Here is a 24,019-nt window from a genome sequence, read left to right on the forward strand (position 1 = left end):
GAGATACCGTCTGTAGAGGTGCTGTCTTTATCAGCATCATAAAAGCTGATAGTATTTCAGCCAAATAAAATATGCGTCCAAGCCGAACTGAAATCTTGTTAGGTCATTTTCAGCTGCATGTATCTTATTATAGACCAGTTGACCATTGAATAGCCTACCAAAATGTCTGATATTATAATCAGAAACATATCTAAATCAGGCAATCCAAGGCCTTAGAGGGGCCTTGGAGGCATCAAATGCTTTTGTTAGACAAACAGATTGACAAACATTCATGTTGGGCTGTCATCAAAGCATGGTCTGAAGAAAAATACTTTCTCACCCATCTGCTCTTCAGAAAGAGGAAGCTATATGGATGAATGTAATGCTCATCAGTCAGTGAATAAAAGATCCTTCATTCAATGTCTCCTTGATGGTATAATGACAGACAGAAAGGGGAACACATCTTTATGTCTGTAAGCAAGCATGAACATCCCTCCCTCCCTCCCTCCCTCCCTCCCTCCCTCCCTCCCTCCCTCCCTCCCTCCCTCCCTCCCTCCCACACACACACACACACACACACACACACACACACACACACACACACACACACACACACACACACACACACACACACACACACACACACACTTGACACACTTCTCTAGCCACACAGTTCAGTCAGTGATCTACTGAGACAAAGCAGTGGGAGGGAGGCAGGGAGGCTTAAACCTCTTGATGCTATGGGGGCACTATTTCATTTTTGGATAAAAAGACGTGCCCGTTTTAAGCACAATATTTTGTCACAAAAAGATGCTCGACTATGCATATAATTGATAGCTTTGGAAAGAAAACACTCTGACGTTTCCAGAACTGCAAAGATATTCTCTGTGGGTGCCCTAGAACGGGAGCTACAGGCAAAACCAAGATGAAACGGCATCCAGGAAACCAGCAGGATTTTTGAGGCTCCGTTTTCCATTGTCTCCTTATATGGCTGTGAATGCGAGAGGAATGAGCCTGCCCATTCTGTCGTTTCCCCAAGGTGTCTGCAGCATTGTGACGTATTTGTAGGCATATCATTGGAAGATTGACCATAAGAGACTACATTTTCAAGGTGTCCGCCCGGTGTCCTCCGTCGAAATTGGTGCGTCTTTTTCAGCTGCTGGTATTTTTCCATGCGATTCTGAGGGGAAAGCAGGCTTCCACGAACTGCATATCTTGCCTTACGGTTGAGGGCGGAGCAGTTGCCGTACCAGGCGGTGATACAGCCCGCCAGGATGCTCTCGATTGTGCATCTGTAGAAGTTTGTGAGTGCTTTTGGTGAGAAGCCGAATTTCTTCAGCCTCCTGAGGTTGAAGAGGCGCTGCTGCGCCTTCTTCACGATGCTGTCTGTGTGAGTGGACCAATTCAGTTTGTCTGTGATGTGTATGCCGAGGAACTTAAAACTTGCTACTCTCTCCACTACTGTTCCATCGATGTGGATAGGGGGGTGTTCCCTCTGCTGTTTCCTGAAGTCCACAATCATCTCCTTAGTTTTGTTGACGTTGAGTGTGAGGTTATTTTCCTGACACCACACTCCGAGGGCCCTCACATCCTCCCTGTAGGCCGTCTCGTCGTTGTTGGTAATCAAGCCTACCACTGTTGTGTCGTCCGCAAACTTGATGATTGAGTTGGAGGCGTGCGTGGCCACGCAGTCGTGGGTGAACAGGGAGTACAGGAGAGGGCTCAGAACGCACCCTTGTGGGGCCCCAGTGTTGAGGATCAGCGGGGAGGAGATGTTGTTACCTACCCTCACCACCTGGGGGCGGCCCGTCAGGAAGTCCAGTACCCAGTTGCACAGGGCGGGGTCGAGACCCAGGGTCTCGAGCTTGATGACGAGCTTGGAGGGTACTATGGTGTTGAATGCCGAGCTGTAGTCGATGAACAGCATTCTCACATAGGTATTCCTCTTGTCCAGATGGGTTAGGGCAGTGTGCAGTGTGGTTGAGATTGCATCGTCTGTGGACCTATTTGAGCGGTAAGCAAATTGGAGTGGGTCTAGGGTGTCAGGTAGGGTGGAGGTGATATGGTCCTTGACTAGTCTCTCAAAGCACTTCATGATGACGGAAGTGAGTGCTACGGGGCGGTAGTCGTTTAGCTCAGTTACCTTAGCTTTCTTGGGAACAGTAACAATGGTGGCCCTCTTGAAGCATGTGGGAACAGCAGACTGGTATAGGGATTGATTGAATATGTCCGTAAACACACCAGCCAGCTGGTCTGCGCATGCTCTGAGGGCGCGGCTGGGGATGCCGTCTGGGCCTGCAGCCTTGCGAGGGTTAACACGTTTAAAGTTTTACTCACCTCGGCTGCAGTGAAGGAGAGACCGCATTTTTCTGTTGTAGGCAGTGTCAGTGGCACTGTATTGTCCTCAAAGCGGGCAAAAAAGTTATTTAGTCTGCCTGGGAGCAAGACATCCTGGTCCGTGACTGGGCTGGATTTCTTCCTGTAGTCCGTGATTGACTGTAGACCTTGCCACATGCCTCTTGTGTCTGAGCCGTTGAATTGGGATTCTACTTTGTCTCTGTACCGACGCTTAGCTTGTTTGATAGCCTTACGGAGGGAATAGCTGCCTTGTTTGTATTCAGTCATGTTACCAGACACCTTGCCCTGATTGAAAGCAGTGGTTCGCGCTTTCAGTTTCACGCGAATGCTGCCATCAATCCAAGGTTTCTGGTTAGGGAATGTTTTAATCGTTGCTATGGGAACGACATCTTCAACGCAAGTTCTAATGAACTCGCACACCGAATCAGCGTATTCGTCAATGTTGTTATTTGACGCAATACGAAACATGTCCCAGTCCACGTGGTGGAAGCAGTCTTGGAGTGTGGAGTCAGCTTGGTCGGACCAGCGTTGGACAGACCTCAGCGTGGGAGCTTCTTTTTTAAACTTTTGTCTGTAGGCAGGTATCAGCAAAATGGAGTCGTGGTCAGCTTTTCCGAAAGGGGGGCGGGGCAGGGCTTTATATGCGTTGCGGAAGTTAGAGTAACAGTGATCCAAGGTTTTTCCGCCCCTGGTTGCGCAATCGATATGCTGATAAAATTTAGGGAGTCTTGTTTTCAGATTAGCCTTGTTAAAATCCCCAACAACAATGAGTGCAGCCTCCGGATAAATGGTTTCCAGTTTGCAAAGAGTTAAATAAAGTTCGTTCAGAGCCATCGATGTGTCTGCTTGGGGGGGGGATATATACGGCTGTGATTATAATCGAAGAGAATTCTCTTGGTAGATAATGCGGTCTATATTTGATTGTGAGGAATTCTAAATCAGGTGAACAGAAGGATTTGAGTTCCTGTATGTTACTTTCATCGCACCATGCCTCGTTAGCCATAAGGCATACACCCCCACCCCTCTTCTTACCAGAAAGGTGTTTGTTTCTGTCGGCGCGATGCGTGGAGAAACCCGTTGGCTGCACCGCTTCGGATAGCGTCTCTCCAGTGAGCCATGTTTCCGTGAAGCACAGAACGTTACAGTCTCTGATGTCCCTCTGGAATGCTACCCTTGCTCGGATTTCATCAACCTTGTTGTCAAGAGACTGGACGTTGGCAAGAAGAATGCTAGGAAGTGGGGCATGATGTGCCCGTCTCCGTAGTCTGACCAGAATACCGCCACGTTTCCCTCTTTTTCTGAGTCGTTTTTTTGGGTCGCTGCATCTGATCCATTCCGTTGTCCTGTTTGTAAGGCAGAACACAGGATCCGCGTCGCGAAAAACATATTCTTGGTCGTACTGATGGTGAGTTGACGCTGATCTTATATACAGTAGTTCTTCTCGACTGTATGTAATGAAACCTAAGATGACCTGGGGTACTAATGTAAGAAATAACACGTAAAAAAACAAAAAACTGCATAGTTTCCTAGGAACGCGAAGCGAGGCGGCCATCTCTGTCGGCGCCGAGAAAACTAAAAAAGATAATTACTTGACACATTGAAAATAATTAACAAAAACACTGAGCATACAAGAATGCTATTTTGCCCTAAACAGAGAGTACACAGTGAAAGAATACTTGACCACTGTGACCGACTCAAAATTAAGGAAAGCTTTGACTATGTACAGACTCAGTGAGCATAGCTTTGCTATTGAGAAAGGCCACCAAAGGCAGACCTGGCTCTCAAGAGAAGACAGGCTATGTGCACACAGCCCACGGAACTGAGCTGCACTTCCTAACCTCCTGCCAAATGTATGACCATATTAGAGACACATATTTCCCTCAGATTACACAGACCCCCAAAGAATTTCAAATGAAACTTTTGCTAAACTCCCATATATGGTGAAATAATGCCGTGTACAATCACAGCAGCAATATTTGTGAAAGAAAAAAGGGTAACCGGGTAACCGGTGTAGATCCAACACCATTGTAAATACTAGAGGTCGACCGATTAATCGTAATGTCCGATTAATTAGGGCCGATTTTAAGTTTTCATAACATTTGGAAATCGGTATTTTTGGACACAGATTTGCCCAATTTTTTTTCTACACCTTTATTTAAATAGGCACGTCAGTAAGAACACATTCTTATTTTCAATGACGGCCTAGGAACGGTGGGTTGTGCCATGTTCAGGGGCAGAACGATATATTTTTATCTTGTCAGCTCGGGGATTAAATCTTGCAACCTTACAGTTAACTAGTCCAAAGCTCTAGCCACTTGCCTCTCATTGCACTCCACGAGGAGCCTGCCTGTTACGCGAATGCAGTAAGAAGCCAAGGTAAGTTGCTAGCTAGCATTAAACTTATCTTATAAAAAACAATCAATCAATCATAATCACTAGCTTAACTACACATGGTTGATGATATTACTAGTTTATCTAGCGTGTTCTGCGTTGCATATAATCAATGCGGTGCGCATCCGCGAAAAAGGACTGTCGTTGCTCCAATGTGTAACTAACCATAAACATCAATGCCTGTCTTGAAATTATATTTAACCTGCTTATTTAGCTATTTAGCTTATTTAGCTAAAAGAAATCTAGGTTTGCAGGCAATATTAACCAGGTGAAATTGTGTCACTCTTGCATTCATTGCACGCAGAGTCAGGGTATATATGATAATAATAAACGTTTTGTTTTCGAAATGATAGTTTCCGTATTCGAACATATTAATGGCCAAAGGCTCGTATTTCTGTGTGTTATTATGTTAAAATGAAGTCTATGATTTGATATTTGATAAAGCAGTCTGACTGAGCGATGGTCGGCACCAGCAGGCTTGTAAGTATTCATTCAAACAGCACTTTCGTGCATTTTGCCAGCAGCTCTTTGCTGTGCTTCAAGCATTGCGCTGTTTATGACTTCAAGCCTATCAGCTCCTGAGATTAGGCTGGTGTAACCGATATGAAATGGCTAGCTAGTTAGCGGGGTGCGCATTAATAGTGTTTCAAACGTCACTCGCTCTGAGACTAGGAGTAGTTGTTCCGCTTGCTCTGCATGGGTAACACTGCTTTGAGGGTGGCTGTTGTCAATGTGTTCCTTGTTCAAGCCCAGGTAGGAGCGAGGAGAGGGACGGAAGCTATACTGTTACACTGGCAATACTAAAGTGCCAATAAGAACATCCAATAGTCAAAGGTATATGGAATACAAATGGTATAGAGAGAAATAGTCCTATAAATACTATATTAACTACAACCTAAAACCTCTTACCTTGGAATATTGAAGTCTCATGTTAAAAGGAACCACCAGCTTTCATATGTTCTCATGTTCTGAGCAAGGAACTTAAACGTTAGCTTTTTTACATGGCACATATTGCACTTTGACTTTCTTCTCCAACACTTTGTTTTTGCATTATTTAAACCAAATTGAACATGTTTCATTATTTATTTGAGGCTAAATTGATTTTTATTGATGTATTATAGTAAGTTAAATAAGTGTTCATTCAGTATTGTTGTAATTGTCATTATTACAAATGAAAATTAGCCGATTAATCGGTATCGGCTTTTTTAGGTCCTCCAATAATTGGTATCGGCGTTGAAAAATCATAATCGGTCGACCTCTAGTACTATAACTATTTGCACATCATTACAATACTGTATATAGACATAATATGACATTTGAAATGTATTTATTATTTTGGAACTTTTGTGAGTGTCACGCCTTGGTCTTAGTATTTTGTGTTTTCGTTAATTAGTTGGTCAGGCCAGGGTGTGACATGGGTTTATGTTGTTGCATTTCGTAGTGGGGTTTTTTAGTTATTGGGATTGCGGCTGAGTAGGGGTGTTGCATAGGTTTCGCTGCCTGAGGCGGTTCTCAATCAGAGTCAGGTGATTCTCGTTGTCTCTGATTGGGAACCGTATTTAGGTAGCCTGGGTTTCACTTTGTATTTCGTGGGTGATTGTTCCTGTCTCTGTGTAGTTTCACCAGATAGGCTCGGTCACTTTGGTTTTTCTTTTTACTTGTTTTGGAAGAGAAGAGAACGAGCGCCATTCTCCTTGCGGAGATGGTGCTAAATACATCAACACGGTCGGTCCCTGGGATTGGGCTGGCCAACACGATTCGGTTTGCTTGGAAGGAAAAGGAGTTGGAGCCTTTAGGACGGGAATCTTTTGGAAGGATAATATTGATGGGGATTCTAAAGCTGACAGTGAAGGACGTGTTTTGTTTCCAAGGCAACTCGTTGGAGGGAGCATACGACGTGGCACTATATACAGAGGAAAAACACAATGATATCCTGAGAAGGGCAAGGGCAGTGGGAGGTGAGAGGCCGATGTGCCACTACGAAATAACAAGCCTGGCGAAGAATAACTTTAGGGTTGTAACTGTCAACATTTACAACCCTTACGTTAAGGACGAAGAGGTGAGGGCTTTTCTGGGGAGATACATGGATAACGTCTCCTCAGCAAGCCACCTCGAAGACTCCCTTGGGTTTTGGAATGGGAGGAGAGGCTTCCAGGCCCTCCTCAGAGAGGACCCAAAGGGACATGGTGGCTACCTCCATCCTCCTGCTATGTTCTCCCTAGGGGCTGACAGGGGGACATTGTTTTATGCACGTCAGCCCCCATTTTGCAGGCGCTGTATGGCCTACGGTCACATATTCGCCTCGTGCAGTACAAGAAAATGCAGATTTTGTGCATCTGAGGATCACGAGGCGAGGGATTGTGACAAGCCTAAGACGTGCCATGGGTGTGGCTCGTCAGCACACCTGTGGCGGGGGTGCCCGGCCCGTCAGAGGTCATATGCGTCTGCGGCTGGGGGGGAGCAGGAGCGGGGGATGGGAGAAGAAGAGGAGGGGAAGGAAGCACGCCTCATGACCAGAGTACAGGTCCAGAGGGGAAGGCCACAAGGAAGGAAGAGGAGCAAGAAGCGGCGGATGGAAGAGAGAAGGAAATGGAAGGCACGGGAGTAGGAGAACCAGGAAAAGCGGCGGAAGAAGGCAACCGAGTGGAGGAGCATGAGAGAGAAGAAAGCGAGGGAGGAGTGGTGGAGAAGGAGACGGTGGAAGAGCAAGTGGACTGGGGGGAAAGTGCCCTGGTGGAAGACATGAGGGGTATGGTGGAGGAGCTGGCGGGGGGGGGTGGTATCTCTCCACTGCCGCCATCACCAAAGAAGAGAATGAAGAGGAGGGTGCGATTGGCCGACAGTGAGGGAGAGGGGATGGCCAAGAGAGTGATGGGGGTGGGAGAAACCTCTGGGTTGCTGCTGGTTTCCCCAGGCCCTCAACTTCTGTTGGGTGGGGACACACCTAACAAGACTCAGGACTGGGTACAGGAGGAGGTGGGGAGTTTTTTGTTTGGGGACTCAGCCTCCCCAATTTTTTTCCAAACCAGCTGCAACACTGGGGAGGGGGAGGATTGTGGGGGTAGACCCAGGGTGCAGGGCACCCCGGAGCCAAACACTATTCCTGCATCCTGGGATGGTGTGATGAGGAAGAGGGAGGGATGTCGGGATTACGGATGGTGTTCTCACCGGTAGATATGGAGCAGGGGAGCATCGGGTGAGTCTCCTGTTTTTTTTCTGTCTGGGTTTAGAATTTGAGTGTATTACATGTTTTTATTTTTTCATGGAGTCTAATTTTACTTTTGTTAGGTTAAATGTAAGGGGTTTAATGGATTTTGTTAAGAGGAGTGCGGTTTTTAGTTATTTGGAGGGTGTGGGTGTAACGGAGTTCTTCTTTTGTCGAAGGAGAGTCGGACCGAAATGCAGCGTGTATGTTACTCATGTTTATTTAGTGAAACAAACAAAACGAACTATACATGAATAACAAATAAATACAAAACAACAAACGGAACGTGAAACCTATTACAGCCTGACTGGTGAAACTAACACAGAGACAGGAACAATCACCCACGAAATGTAAAGCGGAACCCAGGCTACCTAAATACGGTTCCCAATCAGAGACAACGAGAATCACCTGACTCTGATTGAGAACCGCCTCAGGCAGCCAAACCTATTAAACACACACACCCCTAATCAGCTACAATCCCAACTACTACAAACCCCAATACGAAACTACAATACATAATAAACCCATGTCACACCCTGGTCTGACTAACTAATAAACTAAAACACAAAATACTAAGACCAAGGCGTGACAGAACCCCCCTAAGGTGCGGACTCCCGAACGCACCTCAAAACCATAGGGAGGGTCCGGGTAGGCGTCTGTCCATGGTGGCGGTTCCGGCTCCGGACGTGGACCCCACTTCATAAATGTCATTGTTCCTCCCCTTAGCGTCCTGGGATAATCCACCCTCACTGCCGACCATGACCGAATAGTCCTCACCCAGAACCCTACATAACAGAGGAGCAGCTCGTGACTGAGGGGCAGCTCGGGACTGAGGGGCAGCTCGGGACTGAGGGGCAGCTCGGGACTGAGGGGCCGCTCGGGACTGAGGGGCAGCTCGGGACTGAGGGGCAGCTCGGGACTGAGAAGAAGCCCAGTACTGAGAAGAAGCCCAGCACTGAGAAGAAGCCCGGTACTGAGAAGAAGCCCAGCCAGGCAGTTGAATCCGGCAGATCCTGGCTGACTGGCGGATCCTGGATGACTGGCGGATCCTGGCTGACTGGCGGATCCTGGCTGACTGGCGGATCCTGGCTGACTGGCGGATCCTGGCTGACTGGCAGATCCTGGCCGACTGGCGGATCCTGGCTGACTAGCAGATCTGGAAGAGTCTGGTTGACTGGCAGATCTGGAAGAGTCTGGTTGACTGGCAGATCTGGAAGAGTCTGGTTGACTGGCAGATCTGGAAGAGTCTGGTTGACTGGCAGATCTGGAAGAGTCTGGTTGACTGGCAGATCTGGAAGAGTCTGGCTGAATAGCAGATCTGGAAGAGTCTGGCTGACTGGCAGATCTGGAAGAGTCTGGCTGACTGGCAGATCTGGAAGAGTCTGGCTGTCTGGAGGATCTGGAAGAGTCTGGCTGACTTGCAGATCTGGAAGAGTCTGGCTGACTGGCAGATCTGGAAGAGTCTGGCTGACTGGCAGATCTGGAAGAGTCTGGCTGACTGGCAGATCTGGCTGCTTCATGCTGACTGACGGCTCTGGCTGCTCCATGCTGACTGACAGCTCTGGCTGCTCCATACTGACTGGCGGCTCTGGCTGCTCCATGCTGACTGGCGGCTCTGGCTGCTCCATGCAGATTGACAGCTCTGGCGGCTCCTTGCAGACTGGCAGCTCCTTGCGGACTGGCAGCTCCTTGCAGACTGGCAACTCTGGCTGCTCCATGTAGACTGGCAGCTCTGGCTGCTTCATGCAGACTGGCAGCTCCTTGCAGATTGGCAGCTCCTTGCAGACTGGCAACTCCATGCAGACTGGCAACTCCATGCAGACTGGCAACTCCATGCAGACTGGCAACTCCATGCAGACTGGCAACTCCTTGCAGACTGGCAGCTCTGGCTGCTCCATGCAGACTAGCAGCTCAGGCTGCTCCGAACAGGCAGGAGGCTCCGGCAGCGCTGGAGAGGAGAAAGGCTCCGACAGGGCAGGAGAGGGAGAAAGCGCTGGCTGCGCTGAACAGGCGAGGCGCACTGAAGGCCTGAGGCATGGTGCTGGCACTGGTGGTATTTGGCCGAGGACACACACAGGAAGCCTAGTGCGAGGAGCTGCTACTGGAGGGCTGGGGTGTGGAGGTGGTACTGGATAAACCGGACCGTGCAGGCGCACTGGAGCTCTTGAGCACCGAGCCTGCCCAACCTTACCTGGTTGAATACTCTCGGTTGCCCTGCCAGTGCTGTGAGGAGAAATAGCCCGCACTGGGCTATGTAGGCGAACCGGAGACACCGAGCACAAGGCTGGTGCCATGTAAGCCGGCCCAAGGAGACGCTCTGGAGACCGGATGCGTAGAGCCGGCTTCATAGCATTTGGCTCGACGCTCAATCTAGCCCGGCCGATACGCGGAGCTGAAATATACCGCACCGGGCTATGCACCCGCACTGGGGACACCGTGCGCACCACTGCATAACACGGTGCCTGCCCGGTCTCTCTAGCCCCCCGGTAAGCACAGGGAGATTGCGCAGGTCTCCTACCTGACGCAGCCATACTCCCTGATAGCCACCCCCCAAGAAATTTTTGGGGCTGCTTTTCGGGCTTCCATCCACGTCGCCGTGCTGCCTCCTCATACCTGCGCCTCTCCGCTTTAGCCGCTTCTAATTCCTCCTTGGGGCGGCGATATTCACCAGGCTGAGCCCAGGGTCCTTTTCCGTCCAGTTCCTCCTCCCATGTCCAATTCTCCAAATGGTGTAGCCTCTCCCACTGAAGCTGCTTCTGTTGCCTCTCGTGTAGCTCCTGTTTCCTCTTCGCCTGCTGCACCTTTGGGCGGCTACACTCCTCTGGTTTAGCCCAGGTTCCTCTTCCGTCAAGGATTTCCTCCCATGTCCAGAAATCCTTAATACGCGGCTCCTCTTTGAGCTGCACCTGCCTGTTGACACGCTGCTCGGTCCGTGTTTGGTGGGTGATTCTGTAACGGAGTTCTTCTTTTGTCGAAGGAGAGTCGGACCGAAATGCAGCGTGTATGTTACTCATGTTTATTTAGTGAAACAAACAAAACGAACTATACATGAATAACAAATAAATACAAAACAACAAACGGAACGTGAAACCTATTACAGCCTGACTGGTGAAACTAACACAGAGACAGGAACAATCACCCACGAAATGTAAAGCGAAACCCAGGCTACCTAAATACGGTTCCCAATCAGAGACAACGAGAATCACCTGACTCTGATTGAGAACCGCCTCAGGCAGCCAAACCTATTAAACACACACACCCCTAATCAGCTACAATCCCAAATACTACAAACCCCAATACGAAACTACAATACATAATAAACCCATGTCACACCCTGGTCTGACTAACTAATAAACTAAAACACAAAATACTAAGACCAAGGCGTGACAGTGGGGTTTGATTTTTGTTTTTTACAGGAGGTTCACCGGAGGGATGGAGGGGATGTTTGTAGGTTTAAGAGGGAGTGGGACAAGGGGGAGTCGGTTTGGGGTGTTGGGGGGTGCACTCATCGGGGGTAGGGATTTTGTGTGGGCACAGGGAGGTAAAAGTGGAGGATTCTTTTGTGGTAATGCAGGGGAGGGTTATAGGGGTGGATGTCACGATAAGGGATTGTAAATTTAGATTAGTGGTGGTGTATGGGCCACAGGTGGTGGCAGACAGGAGGGAGATGGTGGACTGTCTGACGCCCCTGTGTGTCACAAATAGGAAATTAGTGATAGGGGGGGATTTTAATATAGATTTAGGAAGAGGGGGGATAGCAGTGCAGGCGCCATTGCCAGGCTAATGGCTTGCCATGGTCTGGTAGATGGTGGTCTGCACACTAATCCGAAAATGGACGGTCCTACATGGCGCAACTCCAGGGGGGTTGAGCGGAGGCTCGACTATATTTTTGTACCCAGGTCTTTGGGTAAGTTGTCTGGGCGGCTGTTGCCTGTTTTCTTTTCGGATCACGACGGGGTGCTCCTGCAGGTGGGGTCGCCAGTCTGCCTCTTTGGTAGGGGGTACTGGAAGCTAGATCGGGATGTGCTGGAGGAGCAGGCTTTTGTTGACGGGTTTTATGGTTTCTTTTGGAGGCTTGAGGGACTCCAGTCCATGTGCGATGGGGTGTTAGAGTGGTGGGAATTAGTTAAGGTGAGGATTAGGGCTTTTATAATAGGGTATTGCAAGAGGAAAAAAAGGGAGGAGAGGAGGGAGGTGGATCGTATCCAAAGGTTAATTGAAATCGAATACGAGGCAGGCAACCTCGGCGGGTCGTTTGACTGGGAGAGATCCGCAACCCTAAAGGCGCAGCTCAGGGAGTTGCAGGAGCGGAAGGCTCGAGCTTTCCTGGAGCGTGCGCATAGTGGCTTTCTAGAACATAATGAGACTTGTTCTGCTATGTTCTTTAAGTTGGTTAGGGCAAGACAGAGTAGGAAGGTAATGCATGGTGTTCGGGAAGAAAATGGTAGTATAGTTAGAGAACCAGAGGATATGGTCAGGGTGACAACTGATCATTTCCAAGGTTTATTTAAGGAAAGGGAAATAGATGTAGAGCAGGGAAATGTGTTTTTAGAACACTTGTCCAGGCGGTTGCCGGAGGACATTAGAGAAGTGATGGAGGCCCAGATCTAACTAGAAGAGGTTGAGAGCGCTCTTAGGAGGATGGGAAAAGGGAAGGTGCCTGGAATGGATGGGCTGCCGGCTGAGTTTTATCTCAAGTTTTGGGGTATACTTGGACCAGTGGTCCTCGAAGTCTTGAAGGCCATCCTTGAGACGGGGGTCCCGGGGGGGATCAATGGCTGTTGGTGTGCTGTCACTTTTATATAAGAAGGGGGAAGTAACAGACCTTGGCAACTGGCGGCCGTTGACCATGCTGTGTGTAGATTACAAGCTACTTGCAAAGGTTTTAGCAGACCGGTTGCGCACAGCCCTTCCCTAAGTCGTTCATGAGGATCAGATGTGCGGGGTAGAGGGCCGCTCTATTAGATGGAACCTACAGTTAATCAGGGACTCCATCGCTTGGGTTGAAGATAGAGGACTGCCTTTTATGGTAGCAGCGCTAGATCAGGCGAAAGCCTTCGATCGCGTGAATAGATCCTTTTTATTCAGAGTGTTAGGTCGATTAGGATTTGGGGAGAAGTTTATAGCATGGATTCGTACATTATATGTCGGAGCGGGGTGCCGAGTTAGTGTAAATAGTCACTTGGGTGACGTTTTTGACCTCTCGTCTGGGGTCAGGCAGGGGTGCCCACTCTCGGCTCTCCTCTTCGTTCTGTACATGGAGCCTCTGGGGGCTGCCATTAGGGCAGACACAGGGGTGGAAGGTTTGCTGATCCCTGGAAGTGGTGGGCTGCGTGTTAAGATGACGCAGTATGCCGACGACACTTCCTTGCTGTTGTGCAAGGTCCCTTGCCATCTTTGGGGATTTCACCCAAGCGTCGGGAGCAGTTCTGAACCATGCAAAGTCTTCTGTCAAGTTTTTCGGAAGATGGCGCGGTAGAACGGATGTGCCTGGGGGGTTATCTCCCTGTGAGGGGGCCCTGAGGATTCTTGGGGTCCATTTTGAGACCTCCGGCTCAGCGACACTAAACTGGAACATGCGTATCGCAGTGGTACAGAGGAAGCTAGCAATGTGGAAAGCTAGGTATTTGTCTTTTATGGGCAAAGTCCTGGTCCTAAAAGTGGATGTGTTGCCGTCTCTTTTGTATTTGGCATACATCTACCCATTGCCGGCTTGTCTGAGGAGGCCTCTAGTGAGGCTTGTGTTTCAGTTTATGTGGAGTGGCAGGTGCGAGTGGGTCGCCAGGGCACGCATTATCTGTCCCATCGGGGAGGGAGGTAGGGGGGTACCACATTTCCCCCTCAAGCTGGACACAATTTTTGTTTCTTTCTTGTTAACGGAGCTTGCTCAGCCAGTGATACACCCGTCCGGTTACCTCCTGCGGGTGTTTTTCTCGTATCAGGCGAGAAGCATAATGGTGTGGACTAACACGGGTCCTCGGGCGGAACAGCTGCCGTGGCACTTTGGTCATGCGGCCAAGTGGCTGCGTGCGCACCCTGAGGTTGAAGTTGCCCGAGTAGGTTTAGATCATAGGCACCTGTACGAGGAGGTCAGAAAGGCAGGGAGTCCGGCGCCTGTAGTGGGCATCTCGGAAGTGGTCTGGGAGGGAGTGCAGGCGCGGGGTCTGGACAACAGGCTCAAGGACCTGAATTGGTTGAGCCTTCATAAGTGTTTGCCAGTATGTTCCATCTTGTACCGATATAGTTTGGTGCAATCCCCCACCTGTCCAAGATCCTCTTGTCAACCAGACTCTTCCAGATCCGCCAGTCAGCCAGGATCTGCCGGATTCAACTGCCTGGCTGGGCTTCCTCTCAGTACTGGGCTTTCTCTCAGTACTGAGCTGCCCCTCAGTCCCGAGCTGCCCCTCAGTCCCGAGCTGCCCATCAGTCCCGAGCTGCCCATCAGTCCCGAGCTGCCTCAGTCACGAGCTGCTCCTCAGTTCAGTGGGGTTCTGGGTGAGGACTATTAGGCCATGGTCGGCGGCGAGGTTGGATTATCCCAAGACGTGAAGGGGAGGAACTATGACCTTAATGGAGTGGTGTCCACGTCCCGAGCCGGAACCGCCACCATGGACAGACGCCCACCCTGACCCTCCCTATGGTTTTGAGGTGCGTCCGGAGTCCGCACCTTAGGGGGGGTTCTGTCACGCCTTGGTCATTGTATTTTGTGTTTTCGTTATAATTTTGGTCAGGCCAGGGTGTGACATGGGTTTATGTTGTTGTATTTCGTATTGGGGTTTTTGTATTATTGGGATTACGGCTGAGTAGGGGTGTTGTTTAGGCTTGGCTGCCTGAGGCGATTCTCAATCAGAGTCAGGTGATTCTCGTTGTCTCTGATTGGGAACCATATTTAGGTAGCCTGGGTTTCCCTGTGTATTTTGTGGGTGATTGTTCCTGTCTCTGTGTAGTTTCACCAGATAGGCTGTAATTAGGTTTCACGTTCCGTTTTGTTGTTATTTATTTATAGCAGTTATTTCATGTACCGCGATTCATTTTGTTTCATTAAAAAACATGAGTAACCAACACGCTGCGTTTCGGTCCGACTCTCATTCAACAAACGGAAAACGTCGTTACAGTGAGTGTAGTATTTACTGTTCACTTTTTATTGTTTATTTCACTTTTGTTTATCCATTTCACTTGCTTTGGCAATGTAAACATATGTTTCCCATGCCAATATAGCTCCTTGAATTGAATTAAACTGAGAATATGTGTCACAGGAGAGAGTTCTATTAAACCATTAAGGCCGCCTTCCTTCTTCTCCCTCCTCCCACCCTAAACTAGCCAGAGCCGTCTGCGGCTGACAACTAGGCCAGTCTCCTGTCCTTGTGTATCGGTTCACTGACTGACTTCCTGGCGCCCTGTTTAGACAAAGGCAGCATTTTCTCTTTCACTGCTTCTTTAAAAGCACACACACTCGTTGACCGGTCATGCTGGACTTCCAAAATGACATGTCTTACTGCGGGACATTAGACATCTCCAAAAGCATTGGAGAGGAATGTTCGAGGTGAGGGACTTCTCTTCAAAATCAGCTGAGAAAGAGCTAATAACATGCAAACAATTGGGGAAAGACTAATTGAGAAAGATTTCAGTCTGAGTTCCTAAAATGTCATCTGTCTTGTCCGGTTTCGTGACATCATCAGCGTCTCCTCCGACACTTGACCTGTCAGAGTGTCGGAGGTCTGTCAAGTGTCTCGCCTTTGACCTCTCTGTGTCTTGCTGTGTGTTTGACAGCATTGTTTATTCAGTAGAAAGACAGTTAATAGGCTGGATATTGACGTGTAGGAATCAGACAATAGACACGGCACGCTGCTTGCCTCCGGTCTCAAAGATGTCCCTCTCTGTTTCACACGTTGTTGTTGTGGTCGCCTTCGAATGAAGAGATCATGGGTCAGTGAATCTCCATTTACAGTGCTTCTTAATCCAGGACTAGGCATAATATTTGTTCAGGAAACTGCCCCCAAACTGCCCCCAATCCTATCTGAGGTTGTAGTATCTGGCTGGTATTAGTCAACATAGGACCTCTGCAAAATAATGGACTACTGCGCAAATAGCAGACTCCAAATAGTGTAATTCAGTATTTCCAAATCAGATATGCTATCGCTGTGGAAGGTTGACGGTATAGGCTATTTGCAGGGTGAATTTATCACTAGGTCACCATTAGGCGATTGTTTCTCTGTGATTCTCCAACTATTAACATATGAAAGGGCCCATTAGGGGACAGCATGTTACTATCTTCAGATTAGCAATGGTCATTTTGGCCTGTGATGTTGTTGACTGGTTTGCTAAACAGCTTTCCCTTTTCTCTCTCTCCCTCTATAGCTTTCTACCCTCATTCTCCACTGACTCTCTATGTCTCTCTCTTTCTCTCCCTCTCACTTTCCACCCATCCTCTCTCCCCCTCTCCCCTTTCTATCTCTCCCTCTCTCTCTCGCTTTCTCCCCCTCCTCTCTGTCTGTCTCTCCCCTCTCCCCCCTCTCTCTAAACAGTGTTCTGTCATTTAGCACTGCTGCTTCCCATTGAGTGGCTGAGCGTTGTTTGGATTTCTATAGTGGAGAAGAACAATGAAGTCTGGTCTGTTGCACACACACAAGTGCACACACACTATGAGCATGGTCTGTGAGAGCCAGCGTACCTGTGCATGACTGCCCCACAGGGGAGTGTGTGTGAGTGGCTCTCACACCGTGCTCCAATCTGACCCAACCAGCCCCAAACCCGCACACACAAATGAACTCACAAATACATTTGTACGTATGCAAATGATAATACACACACTCTTAAACTATGCAAACACCACAATCACACTCTCCCAGAGATTAGATTCAAATACACATGTATTACACATACAGTACAGTACAAATGGAACGGCACAAAGCAAAGCCAAGCAATAATACAGTAGCACTTCAAGCAGTCAATAAAATAGATCCCAAGCTTTGACACCGAAATACAAACATCACAAAGCTAAGATTCACAAATTCAAATGAAAATGCATAAATTACCACCACGCACACAATGGCACACAGTCAATCCCTCATTCCCCTTCTTTCTCCCTTTCCCGTTCTCTCTCTCCATTTCTCTCTCTCTCCCTCTAGCTCACTTCTTCTAGTGAATCCCCATTCACTTCCCAAGGACACCACTCTGCCATTCCATTCCCTCCACCATCCTGCCTTTTCCATCCCTTTCCATTGTTCTTTCACAATATTCAGCCTTAAGTAAGATGCCCTCCCATCACCCTGCGAATTGGAATTCAATATGCTGTATTGGCATGACCATGAAATATCAGTAGACTGTCTATAGACCCTCTCCCTTTGCCCCTCTCGATCTCTCAAATTCCAAATTAACTTGAAAGTGATGGATCAATGTTGACAAAGCAATGCAATACAAAATAATTACGAAATATAAAAGGAATTAGTGTCAAATGGATGCTTTACAATTCCTCTTTCTCCCTCTCTCCCACTTTCTTTCTCCCCCTATATCCCCCTCTCCATCACTCTACCTCTACCTCCCTGAATGTGGGTGTTGTTCTTCTGTGAGAGAATGAACAGGTTGGTGTGTGTGAGTCAGAGAGGATTAAAAACAGTACAATATAGGCAGGAGAAGCAGCACTCTGCTCCATCTGAGCGTTGCCTGGCTTTCTGTTATCTATGTTTAGAAACAGAACTCTGGAGTCTTTATCCTCACTCTCCCTCTCACAAAGACACTGCTGTCTTTCAGTGGAAAAATACGACTTAGATGGGGATGTGACTTGGAGCTGTGCAACAGGCACAATACTCAGCACAGTGAAAAATGGCTTTGAAAAGAAAGAGAGAAAAAAGTATTTTCAAGATGACTTAAATAAAGAGCTGTTTCCTGGATGGAGTGGGCCAAGAGGGTCAGGCCCCAATGTCTCTCAATGGCAAGGCTGTGCTCACTGAGCCTTTCTCTCTCTCTGTTTCTTTCACTCTCTCTTTTTTCACTTTTTCTTCAGCAGTATCTCGATCACACCACTTAGTCTATAAAAACGGCCTTATCTTATGAGGTGAGAGTAGAGATAGAGAGCTCAGGTGAGAAAAACAATTAGGGCCTGCTATTCTGAATTTCAGCCATGCAGGATCCTCCCCCGTGACTGTGGAGCATTAACAGATGCAGCATATTCCTTAAATGAGCACCTGAACACCAAAAGCTTAACAGCAGCCATTACAATAGGACATGGTGCTTCTAGACTGGTTAAAGGATTTACTGTAATTAATGAATGTGTGGGGGGACTGCTTGTCTCTCCCTCTCTCACCATGGCCAGTATCGCTCATGTTTCCTCTCCTCAAAAGCACATGCAGCAGCCCCCTTAATGGTTAGATCACACACGGCTTTAGAAGACAAAACAAACAGCAACTATTTTGCTTAGAAACTGGCATCAAGAGACAGCATTAAAAAGGCAAAAGTGAAGAGAGCAAATTTAACAAAATAACGTGATACAGGCAGAAAAAAGTCCTTGTTTACTGAGACAAACTTCCCCCCTCTTCCTCCTTTCCACTTCTCTCCCATCCCCCTCCCTCTCTTGCCCGGCCAGCTGTCTATACACCTGCTCTCGCTCTCTTTCTGTTTCTCTCCGTCATTCTAACTTTCTCTCTAATTCCCCTTCTCTTTCCCTCCCTCTCCCTCTTTCTCTCTCTCTCTCTCTCTCCTTCCTTATCTCCCTCATCTTCTACGTATCTCTCCTCTGCTCTTCGAGTGCCATATCTCCTTATATGGAACCAGAAGACTGGTGTGTGCGACTGGTGGGGGGACCGTGTTTGTGTGTGCGCAAATTATCCTAATTGCACAAGGGCTATCCAGCCTGTCACTATTTCACTCCCCATTATCCTCCCATCGCCGTGGCTTACCATCTCTCTCCAAATCCAGGTTCTACCCCCAATGAGCTGTCATAATATGCCTAAACATGGGATAGAAATTTAAAAAAGTGAGAGCAGCACTAAAACCCAGTAATTTCCCATACCAACCCCCGTCCTCACACCCCCATATCTGATCAGCTCAATCCAGCTCTGTCATTAAATCACTGTCATCAAATCTTCCCACTACCCCTACCACAGCCTCAGTTTATTTAAACCTCCATCCTTCCCCCCCTTCCTCCCTGTGTCCAACCATAGCACATTTCTAATGTTAATGCTCTCTCACACACACACACACACACACACACACACACACACACACACACACACACACACACACACACACACACACACACAACCCAGGCATTGGATTAAAGGTGCTTCCCTGAAGGGCTCAGCCTTAGCTACGCTGTTATTTTCACGCCCAGGATAAACGTCTCTCTTTATATTCACTACTCACTATTGTTCTTTTTCTGCTCTTCTTTTCTCCTTCTCTGTATCTATTGCTCTCTTCTACTTCTGCATATTAACCCATATGAAATTCCTGGTTGTTGTTTTTTTACAGCTAACTAATTGAGAACATTGGTCTTACGAACAAAACATTCTACGCTTACGAAATATGTATTCTATCATTGGTATGTTGAAGAACTAAGAGAGATAACAGTATACAAAATGTTAACACATCCAGAGATAGAGATTTAAGTGTCTGGGACGAATGGACTAGCTAACATGTACTGTATAGGAATGTCTCTTCGTCTTTCTCTCTCGTTTTTCTCTCTCTCTCGCTCCCCCTCCATCCCTCTTTTTATCTCTCTCTCACTCTCTCTCTGGGTCATCATCCTCCCGGTTAAGTGGACTCTGGCCAGTGTGAGTGACTGGGTGATGCCGAAACACACACACTGGTGGCACCTTAATTGGGGAAGACAGGAGTAGTAATGGCTCTAACAGAATAAATGGAATAGTTTCAAACACATCATTCACTCCAATCCAGACATTATTATGAACCATACTCCCCTCACCAGCTTCCTGTGACACACACAGAGACACACATACACACAGTTCTAAGGTCACTACGTGTTTTCCTGGCCGGAACAGGTGTCATGCAGACAGTGTACCGGAGTGCAGGTGTGGGAAAGGTGAAATCATTATAAACATTTTCTCGCATTTTCTCTCTTCTCTTATTTCATCTTATTTCTGTCAGTGTGGATCTAGCTGCTCTATTCTCTTGCTCCATCTCTTTCCCTCTTTCTTTCTTTCCCTCCCTCGCTTCTCGGTCTCTCTCATTCAGCGTGTGTGATCTCTTTTTCCATTAGTTAGTTTATCCTGAGGATATAACGCCACCTACACACATTGAGCATGGGGCAGCCGGATCACACAACACAGAACAGAAATACCAGCAGAGTTGCAGCTAGCTCAGAACAGAGAAACTACTTCACTCAGCATCAATACTTGTTGCAGTTACATAAATGGCAGTTTATATCCCTCCACCACACAAACACACGTCACAACAGCTCCACAATGTGGAAGCAAACCTTGTTAAACAGGTACTGAGAAACACACAGCATGATGTACATACTGTACAACAACCTGAAAGAGTCTATTTAGTATATAATGTTTAAGGATTTAATAAAACATTTTCCTCAACAATATTTTGTTCGATTTGCATGAATAAAACAGCAGATACAATTCAACCAAAGGGGACAAATAAAGACCAAAAACAATATAACAAAACCATAAGGATTCAGAATAAATGTTCAGTCAACACATACAGTTCCTTCAGAAAGTATTCACACCCCTTGACTTTTTTACCATTTTGTTGTGTTAAAAAGTGGGATTCAAATGGATATAATTGTCATCTTTTGTCAACGATCTACACAAAGTGAACAAATAAGAATTCTATTAATGGGAAACATTTTGAGTCAATGCATATTAGAATCACCTTTGGCAGTGATTACAGGTGTGTCTTTCTGGGTAATTCTCTAAGAGCTTTGCACACCTGGATTGTACAATATTTGCCCATTATTCTTTAAAAAAATTCTTCAAGCTCTGTCAAGTTGATTGTTGATCATTGCCAGACAGCCATTGTCAAGCGTTGCCATAGATTTCCAAGCCGATTTATGCCAGAACTGTAACTAGGCCACTCAGGAACATTCAATGTCATCTTTGTAAGTAAGTCCAGTATATAATTGGCCTTGCGTTTTAGGTTATTGTCCTCCCGAAAGGTGTATTTTTCTCCCAGTTTGTTTTGGAAAGCAGACTGAACCAAGTTTTCCTCTAGGACTTTGCTGAACTCTATTCCTTTTCTTTTAATCCTAAGAAAACTCCCTAGTCCTTGCCGATGACAATCATACCCATACATGATGCAGCCACCACCATGCAAGTAATGCTTTGCATAAAAAAATATATATACATATTCTTTGCCACATTTTTGCAGTATTACTTTAGTGCGTTATTGCAAACAGGACGCATGTATTGGAATATTTTTACTCTGTACAGGCTTCCTTCTTTTAACTATTTTAGGTTAGTATTGTGGAGTAACAACAATGTTGTTGATCCATCCTCAGTTTTCTCCTATCACTTCCATTTAACATATAACTGATTTAAAATTACCATTGGCCTCATGGTGAAATCCCTTACCAGTTTCCTTCCTTGCCGCCAACTGAATTAAGAAGGACACCTGCATCTTTGTAGAGACTAGGTGTATTGATACACCATCCAAAGTGTAACTAACAATTTCACCATGCTCAAAGGGATATATATATTCAAAGTCTGTTTTTTACCCTTCTTTTCAAGATACTAGAAAAACTCCATGGTCTTTGTCGTTGAATCTGTGTTGGCAATTCACTGCTTGACTGAGAGACCTTACAGATAATTGTATGTTTGGGTTACAGAGATGAATAGTCATTCAAAAATCATGTTAAACACCATTGTTGCACACAGAGTTAGTCCATGACACTTATTATCTGAATAGTTAGGCACATTTTTACTCCTGAAGCTATTTAGGCTTGCCATAAAGGAATTGAATACTTATTTACGCATGACATTTCAGCTTTACATTTTTTATTAATTTGTGAACAAAAATCTTAAAACACAATTCCACTTTGACATTATGGGGCATTTTGTGAAGATCAGTGACACAAAATATAATTGTATTAAAGGTTATATTCAAGCTGTGACACAGCAAAATGTGGGAAAAGTAAAGGGGTGTAAATACTTTCTGAAGGCACTGTATCTATAACAGAGCTTGTGGCAACTACCACCTAAATACAGCCAACCATCAAGAGATCCCTCTCAGTCCATCTGTGTGATGGGAACAAAAAGATCTGCTTAAAAACAACTCTAATTATATACCATAGATAGGAAATAGTTGTTTATCTCTTACCTTAATAAAGACAATGGTTGATATCAGTGATGCAAAATATGTATCAAACACAATCAAACACAACACAAGCAGACTCCTCAGAATGCACACACACACACACACACACACACACACACACACACACACACACACACACACACACACACACACACACACACACACACACACACACACACACACACACACACACAGCTGGGTGTATGTGGAATAGTCAGTGCACTCACCTTGGTACTCCTGTCCGGGGGTGTAGGCAGTGGGGTTCCCAGCGATCTGTAGGCTGAGGAGCACCTCTCCCCCTCCCTCGGTTACCCTGGACCCCTCCAGCTCCCCATGGTGGGTACACAGGAAGAAGAAGGGGTTGAAGCGGGGGTAGAAGCCTGCTGCTGGGGGGCTCCCCAAATCCACACCGGTCCCCAACACCAGGGCCAGCAGGGCACAGCCGAGGGCACCCCAGACAGAGGCCCATGCCATCACCCTGAAAAACGACGGAATGAGGGAGAGAGGGATGAAGAAGAGGAGGGAGAGTGGTGGTGTGTGGAGAAAGGTAGTCACAGGTAGAGTTCCAGTAAGATGGCTTGAGGGCTGGAGTCCACACTTGGTCGACTTGGATAGAGAAAGTCTGGTTCTGGGTTCTGAAAACAGTGTGTGTAAATATGTGTGTGTGTGGTTGGTTATAAGCAGACTGTACTGTAGCACTCCGTTTCTCTCCTCTGTTCCGCCTTTTCTCTCTTCTCTCTTCCTTCCACTCTGTGGGAGTTCAGAGCTAGTCTTTGCTGTCCTGTTCCGTGGTTTAAATACCTCCCCTTCACCCACCCCTCCCTCCCTCTCTCTTTCAGACCCAGGCGTGCTGTACGCTCTCTGTGAGCCGGCCTCCCTCCCTATTCCTCTCTCATCCAGCTCTCTCCTCCCTCTTTTTCTGTCAGTCATTCTATCACTCTGTTTCTCTCTCTCCAGCTCTCTGTCTCTCTATCCCCAGCTCCCTCTAGCCCACTGTATCACTCCACCCAGGACCCTTCCACCCCTCTCTCTCTCCAGAGACCTTAGCTGTCTTATCTCTCTTCATCTGTTGGTGTCTTTATCCCCACCATGAGCATAGAGAGAGAGAGATCCTAGCTTATTCACACTTTCCTTTGTCTTTTTCCCCATCCACCACCCAGCCTGTCTCCTCCTCTTCTCCTCTACCACCTAGTATCACACCTCCCTCCCCTCCTTTTTCTCTTCCCTCTCTCTCTCAGCTCTCCATCTCACTTAGTCCCCCTCCCCTCTGCCTGTCTTCCTACTAACCCCTTCTCTATATGTCTCCTTGTCTCTGTCTCCTCAGCTATGCATTTTTACCCAATTCCAAGTATTTTGTTTTTCCTCCTCCTCTTCTCTCGTTGCTTTTTTATGGGGATTCCTTCAGAATCTCCTTTTCCATCCGATTCTCCAACTTTCTCTTTCTTCACTGTCAGAGCCCAGCCAGCTTCTGCTTTCTCCCTTCTTTCCCTTTCTCTCTCTCTCCCTATTTCACTCTCCCTCCCTCCCCCTGTTCTCTGGTCTAGACTAACTCCCCACTATAGAGCAAAGTAGACACCAGAGCCGATAATTCTGTTTTCACCCCGTATGTCTCTATAGCCCGGCTTACAAATCATAGCTTAGTATCTCCCTCTCTCTTTCTGTATACTATCTCTCTCTTTCTCACTCTCCCTCTTCCTGGAATAAACAAAAACAGCATGGAGCTACTCCTCCTACCTCTCGTCCACACACTATCTCCATCTGTTTCTCTCTCTCGCTCCATTCTACAACAAGTACAGCTTCAATGAC

The 24,019-nt window shown here is 47.2% G+C and overlaps 1 protein-coding gene across 4 annotated transcripts in view; it reads right to left on the bottom strand.

Annotated features, from left to right (window-relative positions):
• LOC135524034 (reelin-like) overlaps positions 1-23,006 on the bottom strand; it is a 298,396-nt gene extending 275,390 nt beyond the window's left edge. For all 4 annotated transcript variants that reach the window (XM_064951167.1, XM_064951168.1, XM_064951166.1 and 1 more), the window contains exon 1: positions 22,441-23,006. In XM_064951167.1, the coding sequence (XP_064807239.1) occupies positions 22,441-22,687 (247 nt within the window). In that variant the 5' untranslated portion in view covers positions 22,688-23,006. The remainder of the gene's footprint in view (positions 1-22,440) is intronic.
• Between the last annotated feature and the right edge of the window lie 1,013 nt (positions 23,007-24,019).

The sequence above is a fragment of the Oncorhynchus masou genome, chromosome 31 (assembly GCF_036934945.1).
Source record: "Oncorhynchus masou masou isolate Uvic2021 chromosome 31, UVic_Omas_1.1, whole genome shotgun sequence".
NCBI classification, from domain to species: domain Eukaryota; kingdom Metazoa; phylum Chordata; class Actinopteri; order Salmoniformes; family Salmonidae; genus Oncorhynchus; species Oncorhynchus masou.